Raw genomic sequence first — 13,612 nt, forward strand, 5'->3', positions numbered from 1 at the left:
GGGATGGGGTGGGGAGAAAGTGTCTGGTCACCATTGCTCCAAGGCCTCACTTGCACATTACTGGCAAAGGGCTGTTGCGTGGGAGATTCCAAACTCCTCTGGTCATGTTGCTGGGGAGTAGGGGAGACTGCTGCCTTAGAACAAGTGTGGGGAACCTGTGGCCCTGGATACATGGGTGAACTGCAATTCCCATCATCCCATGCTGGCTGGGGTTGATGGGAGCTGGGCATCCAGCAGCACCAGGATGACAACAGGTCGCCCATTGCTGCCTTATTAGTTCCCATAGCACAGGCATAGGCAAACTCTGGCCCTCCAGTTGTTTGGGACTACAATTCCCATCATCCCTGACCACTGGTACTGTTAGCTAGGGATGATGGGAATTGTAGTCCCAAACATCTGGAGGGCCAGAGTTTGCCTATGCCTGCCATAGCAGCACATTCCCTGAAATGAAAAGGAAAGGAGGCTAAGCAAGATCTAGAGTGAGCATGACAATCATTTATGGTCAGGAAACTCACAGGTCCAGAGTCATGGCCTTCTCCTGCCTAGTGCTCTCCAGTTTTGGACTTTTTAATTCCCACCATTGGCTACGGTACCTAGGACTGATGGGAGTCTTAGCCCAAAATACCTGGAATGTATGTGGTTGGGTAAAGTCAAAATAGGAAACAGGTTGAATTGCAGGGTGTTAAGGAATGGTGAAGGCTGGAAAGAGGAGGTGGTGAATGAGGAAACAGGTTTTGAGGGAGTATATTATCTAAGTTCTAGGAAAGGGCTGGGTGCTATTAACTACAAGGCAGTGGAGAAGAACAGTAGCTTGGGAAGCTGGGCAATTGGTTTCAAGAAGTCAAATGAACAAAGCCAAAGCAGCAGGCATGTTCACGTAACACAATGCTTTCATGTATTTTATTGCACCGTGCCCTAGGGTTTATTTTCTGTACATGTGCTGCCCTCTACTGGTCCATACATTTAATGTACTGGTTCTGCCGGCTAGGGGTGATGGCAATTGTAGTCCAAAACCAGAGAAATTCTGTTCTAGAGTCAAAGGAAAAGCACCTCCCAGTCAAACAAGCCATGTAATCCTAAATGTGCAAACTGGAGAACCACTTCTCTTCCCCACCCTCCAGCTAAGGGCAGTTTTAGGTGCTTGAAAACATGCCAGAAAGACTTGAGTTGGATGTGATGTCTCATTGAGGGATGAAGGCAGAAGCAAAGTTTCAAGGTGCAGTAGATGCCCCCAACCTTTTTGCACATAGGCCTGAATACACACATAGGGAAAAATATAGCTGTGTTGAGACATTTGTGCACCTACCTTTCCAATATGTGTTTTAGAGAAGTGGCCTGTGTGTGGTTCTTTCCAATACTTTTTTCTCTCTCTCTCTACAAGGCCAAAACATTTCTAATAGGGGTGAGACTAGTTTTCTGGCAATGTGTCGGCAGGCGATGTGCTTCTTGGAGGCTGATGTGCCACCTAAGGTGGTTGCCTCATGAGTGGACTGTCTCTGATTGGTGGTGTGGACAATGAAAGGAAAAAAAGAGGCTGTTCGAAACTTGTGGTTTTGGCCACCTGAGTAAACCCCTTTTAGAATGGTGCAGGGCTACAGCTTGGCCTGTACAAGCAGCTTGTACATTGGATTAAAACCAGGGATGCCCATTTTGCAGCCACCCATACCCGCCCTCCAATCCTACTATTCCAACCGCCTAACCCCCTTAGACCTTTATCACCTAATTTTACATGTGTAGCAAACCACATTATCAACGGTAAATGGCCTTTAGAAGAACGCTTTTGTTCTTTAATTGACAATGTGCAATGTTTGCACCGAGTTTTAAAAGTATTACCCTAACGAAAAATCAGTATGGTTTGCAAGATTTTATTTGCCATGTTCACACCTATGTTGGTTGCCAGCAGGTCACTATCGCAGTGAGCACTATGGCCACGAGACTTCTTTACATGGAACTTTTAATTCTCAATGAGATCTGTACATTCAACTCACACATACCTTTTATTAAGCCTCTGGTAAAAAATGGAACCAGAGTGCTACCAGCGTTCAGTGACAAAATATGCCTTGTATAGAGAACTGTTAAAGAGTTTATGCTTCAAATGTTGACAGGAAATTTGTGACTACTTCCTTCAGCTTGGCGTCAGTTTGTTCAGAGATCTTCCCCTCAGTCCTGTCAAGGCAAAACCAAACAAATTTCAACTCTCATCCACAGCAGACTGTGTAGCAACTACTCCTTCACTTCAACCCTTTTGCAGCGACTTCTACTGCCACCAGCTTTCTCTTCCCCCCACCCCCACCATCATTCATAAATCACCATATTTAACAATATTATAAAATTAACCTAAATATTAAATGCAGTGCTGTGTGCCATCCAAAGGCAGCCTCTTGAAGCAGCTCTTCCAAGTGTAACTTAGGACTGTTTTTTTTTATAAAGTCATTGCTGCTCTTTAACAATAATGCACAGAATTGTAAGAACTTCCAGTTGTTCCATAGAAATATATGACTGCCTCACAAGCAAGTAGGAGTTTGTACTGAAATCTTCTAGCCTATTTTACCTGATTGTGGAGAGGAGGGCCTGGTGCTGGCTCAGAACATGAGCAAGGAAAGCACTCTCGAATTTGGTGATCTTGCTGGGCTCCAGCTTGTCCAGGTGGCCTCTGACCCCAGCATAGATAACCGCAACTTGTTCCTCAATAGCCATGGGAACTAGAGAGAGAAATGTGCAAACTTGGGTTAGACCACTTGGTCATTAGCAAGCCACAAGACACAGCAAACCTGTGCCTATGCTAACTGTAGTTAAGTGGGGGCAACAGGATTTGGTACAGAAAGTTAAGAACACTTCACACTCCCCTTAATAGAAAGGATCAAGCTGCTGCTCAAGGCAGATACTTCTCTGCTCAGAGACCTCCAGGAAAACCTCTTAACACTGCCAAGATTCCTAACCAGACACAGGAAAATCACATTTCTCTTTCCCCCTCCCCACACATGCATATGCACAATGAACTTCTCTTTCATCTTCCGCAAATAAGCATTTTCCCTTGATCAAAAAAAACTGATTCAGGAAAAGAGAAAGGTTTTTTGTATTAATTATTCTATTTTGCCCAGACATAAGCTCTGTTCAGCACCACCCGAAGTGATAGTGATGGATTTAGGCAATGCTACAACATTAGGCCTAACAGCTCAGAAAAAGAGGAAGGAAGAAGTTATATCCTCCCCGAGGGGACCCAAGGTTCTGCAAAGTCAGGAAAGGTTTCTGACTACCTCATTCTAAACACTGGAACGTGAGCAGGCACCTGCTTCATTTCTACACTTATTGTGCTCAGCAAGATTTCAACTAAACTGAGGAGTCATTCAGCAAACCTTCACCTATTACATCAGGCAAAGGGCACCTCAGGTCCAGAGGCCAAACGCAGCCCTCCAAGCATCTCTCTCTGGCCCTCAGGACCTCCTCCCCAGGCTACACTCCAGAGGCCCTGCTTTACACAATCCTTGAATTTTTCTGCCTGGCTGCAATGTGCCCTTGAACTCTGATAATGCCTCTTGCTTGCCTGGCTGGACAACAGAGAGGTGAGTGTGTAGAAAATACAAAGGAAAACTACACAATTTTGCCTCTGGCCCACTGGGCCCCCCCCCAAGAGATTGTCCAGAGGGAATAAAGCAGACCTTGGGCTGAAAAATATTCCTCACCCCTGTGTGACATGGGGAGGGTGTGGTAGAACTAGGAGTCATGCAGAATTCTTACCATATTGTCCTTGTTTAAGCAGCTCAGTCAGTCGTACACCACGACTGAGCAGCTGCTGAGTAGCAGCATCCAGATCTGATCCAAACTGGGCAAAAGCAGCTACTTCACGGTACTGAGCCAGTTCCAGTTTCATGGTTCCGGCCACCTAGAGAAAAGAGTGGGCAGGCTTATTGCCTCTTCTAGGCAAATCATTCTGAACACTTTCCACTTGCCAGTCTGTCTTCAGCTGCCTCCTGGACCATCAGAACTGCTATCACAATATAGGAGTGGTCACAGCTAACTATCTAGAGTAAATATGGCATTGTCAGGGATGGGCAGGCTTCAGGCCTGGGCAAACAACTGTGTTTTTACTAGGATGCCAAGGTCCACCAATTGGTGCTAGGTACAAAATGGAAGTTCAGCGGCCCAACACAGGCTTAGAATTAAGGAACAAGCTGCCGCCAAACATTTCTCAGTACCAGAACAAAGCTCACAATGTTTTCATACAGAAGTTGTAATTCGTTTCAGCAGTTGTCATCCGCAGCAGCTAAATTTAGTGCCTTTTTGTTATTGTCATTGTTAATCAGTCAGATTAATGATATCAGTCAGATATCATTGCCAATATTTTGCAAGTGACTCACGAGTACTCTCTTGTCCTACAGAAATTGTTGCTTAAAGTCAGAGGAGCCAGGACCAGGAGGTACAACAATTTGACAAAAATGGCCTAAGCAGAATCGATATAGAAAAGGTCCGGCATATCATGCTATTGCTCAAGAAATTTCCAACCTTGGTTTTGCTAAACTAGCCTCCACTTAAACTTTTACTAAACCCATTCCTGCAAAGACAGCAGCATGGAATATGCAATTCTGTATGTTAACCAGAGAATACTCACTAGCTTGCCACGTGAGTCTCTTTTATTCAACAGTTCTAATTGAGATAATGAAATGCTAGAACAGAACAATACTGCTGCTGTGATCCTGCATCCCAAACGCAAGAAACTGAATGCTTAGCTAAACCAGTGTCAATATAACTAAGATTTTACACTTACCTGCTTCATAGCCCTCGTCTGAGCAGCAGAACCAACACGAGACACTGACAGACCAACATTGATGGCTGGGCGGATACCTTTGTAGAACAGCTCAGTTTCCAAGAAGATCTGTGGGAAAAACCAATATAATATTTTACCGGACACTAATGTGACTAAAGAAGTGCAATTGGGCCCAATATGGACTTGAGGTCATCCCAAAACATTTTGTATGTGGTTTCTCAATTAAGTGCTTTGGGATCCTACCTGACCATCGGTGATAGAGATTACATTGGTTGGAATGTAGGCTGACACATCACCAGCTTGAGTCTCGATGACAGGAAGGGCAGTCAGAGAGCCACCTCCAAAGGAATCGTTCATTTTGGCTGCTCTTTCCAAAAGTCGGGAGTGCAGGTAGAATACATCACCGGGGTAGGCCTCTCGGCCAGGTGGACGACGCAGCAACAGAGACATCTGGCGGTAGGCAACAGCCTGTTGATACAAAACTAGAGATGTAAAATTTCTGGCAATTTTGAAGATCGGAAAAAAACTCGTTTTTTCGGGGGGGAAACAGAAATTTTCAAAAAAATTGAATTTTTTTTTTTTGCTACGTTAGCACTTCTTTTTTCTTTTCCAGTTTGAAAGTCATTCTGTTACTTTAGAAACATAAAATATAACTATGGACAATTTTAATGGGCATAAAATTATCACAACTAGCATATTAAAAATATAGTGTATCCAAACAATTATTACAAACAGAATTTACTTTTAAAATAATATTTATTTGTATTTGTAACACATGGAGCAACAATCTCCTGAACTGTTTACTAGTTTATGTGGAACAAAAAAAAACTCCACAAAACAATTTTTTAAAATCCAGAAGTAACAATCCTCTCCACAGTATTTTTTTTTATAAAAAATTCTAATAAAAAGAACTGAAGAAGGAAGTGGGACTAAGTTTCAATGAATGAGCATGAAATTTAATCAGAATCATTTTCTGAGCTGTAATTAAGTATATACTTTCAGGCCCTTTTTGTTGCTCTATATTTTCTTCCAGTGCTTTGAGGCCTAGTGAAGAGGAACAGAACCAATGCATACCACACACATGCAAAAACAAAACTAAAACCTTTTTCTTTTCTGGTGACAACAGCACCTCCTAAAGGAAGAAATGTATCTTGTTCTTGCATTGGAGAGTTCAGTTTGTAACTAGGACTTGCTAGTCCTCACAGAAATTAGAATAATCTGATACCATATATATTTTTTAGAAATGATTTATAAAATATTTGAACCCCTTATCTTAAAATATTTTATTCATCATGTTAAAATAAAACATTCCATAATCTATTTTTTATTTTTTCCAATTTTTCGGGAAAAAACAAAAAAGGCTTCAGGAAATAAGCAGAAAAAAACCCAGTTTTCCCCCTCAAAATGTTCTGGTTTTTTTCCCCCGGGCCTTCACATCTCTATGCAAGACAGACGTTACATCTGTTTCACCTGCTCCAAGAATAATCTTAAGGTCCAAGTTTGCACCCACCCCCCCCCCCCCCAAATTCAGAAGCCAATAGCACATTCAAACCTGTTTGGATAAGTCGTCATAGATGATCAAAGCATGTTTGCCATTGTCTCTGAAGAATTCGCCCATGGAGCAGCCAGAATAAGGAGCCAAATACTGAAGGGGGGCAGCATCTGAGGCTGTAGCAGAGACCACGATAGTGTACTTCATGGCATCTGGAAAAAATGGTTTAAAACATTTTGCCAGTGTCAGTTTCTAATTAAATGGAAGTGGAAACAGATTGGCTAACAGCCATTCAGTTACTAGATTTTCTCCCATCACACCATACCATTTTCTCACAGTATTTTAAAGTGGGAGGCTATACCACAGTATATGGCAGAGTTTACAAAAGCGTGTCATTTCTCTTTGTATCTGCAGGAACTAGGGGGGAATGTTTTCTCCTATTTGTCCTTACCCTGGCACACTGTAAGTTGTGCAAATTTAGCATTTAAAATTAAGCTGCTGTTTCAGGAAAGTAAAGCAGCTCTTTAACTAACAGAGCTTAGTACTAAGGTAACGGGGACATGGAACTTGACAAAAATTCTGCCGTCAAGAACATCTAAGCTGTGTACATAAAACAGTTATAGATCAATCATACACAGATAAAAACAGTTTGAAAAACATTTATGCTATCAATTTCCACAGACTTCACTTCCATCTAGGAAGTTTGTGCAAAATACCTGCATCAGTGAGCCTCTTCACCAGTTGAGCAACAGTGGATCTTTTCTGGCCAATTGCAACATAAATACAGTACAGTTTCTTCTTTTCATCAGTCCCATCATTAAATCGTTTTTGGTTGATGATGGTATCAATAGCAATTGAAGTTTTCCTGCAAGGAGAATAGGTCAGTTAACATCGTTTTCTAAAGCCTGTCCAAAGCTTTTACAAAGGATTTCAAGCTATATTTTGGGGAACCCCGGGTTTCCTCAATGAGGAAATGATTATAACTATTATTTATTAAATTTATATACCACCATTCATCTGAAGATCACAGGGCAGTTTACAACATAATTGTGTGCAAGCTTAATAATCACGGACAAGCTTCTCTGCCTATATGAATATTATTTTACAATGAGCTGAATATAATCAGGAATTCATTGGCAGATTGTTGTAGAGGCAGTGCACTGCCCGAACTGGATACACCTTAAAAACATGCCCCAGAGCCTTCTACGAAGCCCAGGAGATTTGAGACAGGGGGATTGGGGTCCTTGGCCAACAAATCAACGTGTGGAAGGGATCTCTGAAAAATGGGAGCTTTGAGAATAAGACACTTTTCTGAATTCCCAGGGCAGTTTTGTTATTACAGAAAACTTAACAGCAGTTAGGACAAAGCAGTTTGAGTTACGCAAGACACTAGCTCCTTACCCTGTCTGCCTGTCTCCAATAATCAGTTCACGCTGACCACGACCAATTGGTACCAAGCTGTCTACGGCCTTGATGCCAGTTTGCATGGGCTCTCGCACAGAGATTCTAGGAATGATCCCAGGTGCCTTCAGACCAACCCTCCTGCGAATCTTGGAAGCGATGGCACCCTTTAAAAGGAAGACAACACTGTCATTTTCCCAAATTTGCTCACTACTGATAACCGACACGCAAAAGCAGTAAATATCGTTGCCACACCAACCTTTCCATCGATGGCATTTCCCAGTGCGTCTACAACACGCCCCAGCAACTCTTCACCAACTGGGACATCTACAATGGCTCCTGTTCTCTTCACAACATCCCCTTCCTTAATCAACCTGTCATTACCAAATACGACGACACCAACGTTGTCAGGCTCCAAGTTCAGGGACATACCCTAGAAAGAAAGTTAATTTAAGAAGGAATTGAAAAGATGCATTCATGAGACGCTCCAGTCAAGTGTTGGCAGGGCAGATTCCCACAACCAACAGAAGTCTACCAAGCTATACGGCAGGGGTCAGGAAACTTTTTCAACAGGGGGCCGGTCCACTGTCCCTCAGATCTTGTGGGGGGGCCCGAATATATTTTGAAAAAAGAATATGAACTAATTCCTATGCCCTACAAATAACCCAGAGATGCATTTTAAATAAAAGCACGCATTCTACTCATGTAAAAAGACCAGGCAGGCCCCACAAATAACCCAAAGATGCACTTTAAATAAAAGGACACATTCTACTCATGTAAAAACACGCTGATTCCTGGACCGTCTGCGGGCCGCATTTAGAAGGTGATTGGGCCAAATCTGGCCCCCCAGGCCTTAGTTTGGGGACCCCTGCTATAAGGTTTGAAAACAGTATCAGACAGTGATGACAGTTCCATATAAGATATGCGATGGCTGAGCACATTAGGTTTGAGCTATAATCACAGTAGCAGGTGTCGTATCTTCAATGAGCAAAGCCTCTTTGTAACAAGTTGATTTTAAACCAAATTTCCAGTCCCAACATTACTCATAATCAGGTATCTTTCACAATGTAACCAAAGGGTATGAAGAGACCTTCAAACCAAGAATCACAAGTTTTACACAGGCACTTAATAAAAATACAGATGCAATGAAAACGAAACCTACCTTAAGCCCAGAAGAGAACTCAACCATTTCTTCTGCTTGAACATTCCTGAGGCCATACACACGGGCAATACCATCACCAATGGAAAGCACACGGCCAGTTTCTTGAAGTTCAGCAGAGGTGTCAGCGCCCAGAATGCGCTCTTCAAGAATTGAGGATACTTCAGCAGTGCCTGGCAGAATTTAAGTCATGACAATGAAATTTCCTGTGCCACCGGGAGACTCATTAGAATCTTGGCTCGCTTTACATCAAAAGTGAAATTTCTGGTAGTCTGGATTAAACAAGATAGGTTAGGTCTGAATCTTGCTTATAACACATCCTTCTGTGTGGTGTGGTGACAAGACTCTATCTAGTCTATGAAAGCTTAGGTGTCCATCTCTAATCTAGCCAATGGCATGCAAGACACCATATATAGAGAGAACAGATCTACAATTGTAAAATCTGAAAAAAACAATTTATTGTTTTATCTTTTTGGGGTGGACTTGTTATACCCTTCAAACAAGATTTTCAAGGTGTATTTGAACATTTGACTCACTTTTCTACAAATTACTCAATGAAGCTTGCATGAGTTAGGCAAGCTGGATGGAATGTTTAACAGTTTCATTTCTTGATTCTGTACACGCATGAATATGATTAAGCTAAATGGTAATCAAAGTGCTCTTCTATTTGCCCAACTGTTGCTATTTCTTAAAACTCCAACAGACAATTAAAACTTTAGTTAATATGCCTAATCCAAAACATTTAGAAGTGTAACCAGTTAGGTAATTGCTATACAGTACTACATAAAACGATGTACCGTATTTTTCGCTCCATAAGACATACTTTTCCCTCCTAAAAAGTAAGAGGAAATGTCTGTGCGTCTTATGGAGTGAATGGTGGTCCCTGGAGCCGAACTGCCATGGGGCCAAAAGCAGATTGTGCTTTTCTTTTTTCTTTTTACAAAGAGGGAAGGGGCTGTTGAAAGGAAGCCACTGAACAGCTGATCAGCAAACAATTGGGAGAGAGATGAGGCTCCCTTTCTGCCCCGCCCCCTTGCCCAGGCCTTCATTGTTGAATGATCTGCAGACGGAGGCTGTTTGTTTCCCTAGCGGCATATGACTGGCTGATTGGATTATCTGTCTTTCCTAAAGAAGCTGCAGAACTGTGAGTTGAACCCTCCCCCCACAAGGCTTTCCCCTTTGCAAAAGCTGCAAACTGTGAGCTGACCCCCCACCCAAATGAGGCTTTCCCCCTTTGCAAAAGAAGCTGCACAACTTGGAGCTGATAATAAAAAAACCCGGACTTTCCCTTTCCTCCTCTAAAAACTAGGTGCGTCTTATGTTCAGGTGCATCTTGTGGAGCGAAAAATACGGTATTTCTTTTGGGTCCAAATGTTTCAGCAAATCAATGCTTAGTTGCAATTAACAGGTATCTGAAGAAGTGTGCAACCACACAAAAGCTCATACCAAGAACAAACTTAGTTGGTCTCTAAGGTGCTACTGGAAGGAATCCCCCCCCCCGACTACGGCAGACCAACACGGCTACCTACCTGTAACTGCAATTAACAGTGATCACTACCGTAATTTATTACCAAAGTTGAGTTTCCAAATATTTATTTTTACTCACCTGTTTTCTGTTGACTTGTTTTGGAGGCATGGAGGTTCCTTGTTGCAACAAATGATGCAACCAAAGCATTCCGAGAAACCTAGCATAAAGAAAAATCTTTTGACATTTACGTTCAACTTATCACTTTCTTGACATTTATGAAATCACACTCCTGTTTTTGCTACTCCTCACTCCATCTCCCTGCAGGGTTTACTTAATCCCAGTTATTAGCTCTTATATATCAGCTATTGATTATTTCAACCATAAAGGTATATTACTGGTATACAGTATCTCAGTGGTGGTGAACCTATGGCACGTGTGCCAGAGGGTGCACTCAGAGCCCTCTCTGTGGGCACGTGTGCCAGCACCCCAGCACAGAGTTCGCCAGAGTTTGTTACTAGAAAACCAGAGGGAGGTGGGGCTGGGCTGTTCCCCTCCCATTCTCCATGTGCACCTGAGGACATTTCTCACATCACCCGCACCTCTGCCCAGCCCAGTTGCTCCTACTCCATTCTGTGCCCCTCGACTGAGTCAGGCAGAGCCAACTGTGCGCATCACGCAGGCTGCTCCTCACACTCCAAAAATGTATGAGTTGGTGTTTTTTTTCTAAACTCAAACCTCAGTATTCAGGTTAAATTGCCATGTTGGCACTTTGCAATAAATAAGTGGGTTTTGGGTTGCAGTTTGGGCACTCAGTTTCTGAAAGGTTATCCATCACCGCAGTATCTGGAACATACGGTACAGTCAATTTCTAGTATGCAGGTTTACTTGGGGTTATATACCCACTGTAGCAAATGGGGTAGAAATGCACAAGATTGTAGCTTTAGATTCAATACTGCTGCAAGTGACTTTAACAAGTAAGGTTTTGGCACCATTAACACAGAGAAAGAAGATACAAAATCTTAATGATTTGTACAGACTACTCAGTATTAGCGGCTGGAAGGTATTGCAAGAGAAATAATCAACCCAAATATATTGATTTTAGTGGCATCCTCCATTCCCCTTCTGTAGAATCCTGGAAGAAGGAATGGGCTTAGCTCCCTGCCATCTGAAAGGTTTCTTTCATAGCATCACTCTTGCACAGACCTATTCACAAGACAAAAGAAATGCCTATATAGTCACTGTACTGAAAATTGGGAAAATATGGGGAAATCACAGACACCTTCTTGGATAGAGATGTCCAGGTTTGTTTTTTATTTTTTTATTAAAAAAGCTCTCTCCCATGTAAGGCCTTGCATGTGAAATTGGATGCAAGCATTTGTTGCTCTTTTCATGTACTATGTGGGAATTCTGAAATAATTTCATTTAAGGTGCCTTTTCTAAAGAATGACCCTCAGTACAATCTACTAGCAATACTGCACATGGACTCTCTCAACATTAATTGGTCCAAAAGAATAACAAGGACAAATATATCAACTCTGTAATGTAATGGCAAATGTGAAGACAGGACTGTGAAGAGCTGATGGAACCGTCAAATATGTAGAAGCAGTCACAGCTGTGAAACCTAGGGCTGCACCACCAAAGTATATTGTGGAAAGAATGAATGAAGATTTACAATGAAATATTTGTCAAGAAAGAATGCTGTATTAGTGTTTTCTACTGTAAACTGCCCTATGATCCGCTGAGGAAGGGCAACATAAATTTTTAATAAATAATAACTATAAGTAGTAGAAATAAATAAGATATAAACCTATCTTACAAAACAGAGGAGGAACTCTAGGACTTTCCACCACTGACAGGCTTTCAAGACATGTAGAACTACAGGGGAGACCCCAAATGAGTGGTTACAACTGCAACCCCTGAACTTGTCTTTTTAAGGGGGGAAACAAAGTTCCCAAACTTGTCTGGAAGGAAGTTTTCTCAATCCCCGATTAAAAGCAAAAGGTGAGCAACTGCAGCTCATAAAAAGGCAATGCCAAAGGATTCTCTTATTAGATGCCACCAAGGTCACAAATACCAAAAGACGGTGCTGTGCTGACACCACCACAAGCGCTGTCATGCTGCAAGGCGAGGCAAGTATGCTTGCAACAGCAGCTACTTCTCCCCTACCCAGGAGCCCATGCATGCTCCATGTATCCACAAGGATTTCCTCTTGTGCGGAGGGCCTTCCCCTCTCTCTTTCCCACTCTGTCCTCATCTGGGTTCCCGTCGCTGCAAAATCAGCAGCTGCAGGTCGTTCTGTTTTTACAGGCTTTCAATTCCATTTTAAAGACATTTAAGCTTCTCAATATTCTAACACTAATCTGTCGTGCATGATCCAGTTGAGATTCCTGCATTGCAGGGGGCTGGACTAGATGACTCTCAGGGTCTTCTCCAACTCTACCATTCCGTGGTGACTGTGGATGCAGAAACGGAATTGCTTTGAAAATATAAACTTAAGAAGAAATCGAGCGGAGGCACTGCGGGGGACGGGGACTGGATAACGTGTTCCGGGACAGCCAGAAATGCAGGTGCAGCAGCAGTTGCACCCTCAAAGGGAAAGGGACCCCAACTGCGTTTCTGCCCAAGATGTTCGCAGCTCAGTGAGAAGCAAGGCAGAGGTGTAAAGTGCCTCTCCTGCGAACTTTAAAAAAAAAAAATAAACGGCGAAATCTTGGAAGAACAACCACTACTATTGCTATTTATTTATTAACGCTGACAACCAACCACCCATGCTTTCCAATGCCTAGCACAGCTGCGCATTTCAAAGTCAGAATAAATCACAAGGCTTTATTTAAAAAGAAGAAACACCGGGCACAGAGCCTTCACTTTCCTCCCCCCCCCTCCCAAACGTGCAGCGGCTTAAGGGGACCCGTTTCCCTTCGCAGTGACCTTGCCAGGCCTCCAGGGGCGAAGGGAATCGAGAGGACGGGGAGCTCCCACAACCCCGCTCCCCATCCCGCCGTGGAGCCCAGGGACAAGAGAGGAGGGCGAGGCAGCCTCGCAGGGGAGCGAGGCCCGCAAGAGCACGGAGCCTCCCCCCCGCTCCTCAATGTCAACCGCAGGGCCCCAAGATGGCGGCGCCGACGGCCGCCTCACACGGACCTCCTTCATTCCCTCCCCTCTCGCGTCTCTCACCAGGCCAGCCTGCCGGGGCAGGGCGCGGGCGAGGGCGGCGGCTACGCGCACGGACAGCATCGCGGCGGGAGAGGGAGGCGGACAACCAAGGGAGAGAATGAGACGCCGCTGCTGCTGCTGCCGCTGCCGCTTCTTCTTGCTTCTCCTGCAGCC

General features: G+C 43.5%; 1 protein-coding gene across 1 annotated transcript; it reads right to left on the bottom strand.

Annotated features, from left to right (window-relative positions):
* Positions 1–1,849: 1,849 nt before the first annotated feature.
* On the bottom strand, positions 1,850–13,612 carry ATP5F1A (ATP synthase F1 subunit alpha). Its single transcript, XM_033163713.1, has 12 exons — positions 13,460–13,612; positions 10,424–10,502; positions 8,821–8,990; positions 7,918–8,091; positions 7,659–7,825; positions 6,974–7,122; positions 6,318–6,469; positions 5,009–5,233; positions 4,766–4,873; positions 3,739–3,883; positions 2,552–2,702; positions 1,850–2,166 (listed from the first exon to the last, which is right to left on the bottom strand). The coding sequence occupies exons 1-12, from the start codon at positions 13,517–13,519 to the stop codon at positions 2,085–2,087; spliced, it is 1,662 nt and encodes a 553-aa protein (XP_033019604.1). The 5' UTR covers positions 13,520–13,612; the 3' UTR covers positions 1,850–2,084.

This window comes from Lacerta agilis, chromosome 11 (genome assembly GCF_009819535.1).
Source record: "Lacerta agilis isolate rLacAgi1 chromosome 11, rLacAgi1.pri, whole genome shotgun sequence".
Lineage (NCBI taxonomy): Eukaryota > Metazoa > Chordata > Lepidosauria > Squamata > Lacertidae > Lacerta > Lacerta agilis.

Bases quoted from the DNA above. Each gene is read 5' to 3' on its own strand.
- ATP5F1A (XM_033163713.1), bottom strand. From the start codon at position 13,519: ATGCTGTCCGTGCGCGTAGCCGCCGCCCTCGCCCGCGCCCTGCCCCGG. The intron at 10,503-13,459 runs GTGAGAGACGCG...TCTTTATGCTAG, and splicing joins TGCCCCGGCAGGCTGGCCTG to GTTTCTCGGAATGCTTTGGT. The intron at 2,167-2,551 runs GTAAAATAGGCT...TTGCCTTGACAG, and splicing joins GCCCTCCTCTCCACAATCAG to GACTGAGGGGAAGATCTCTG.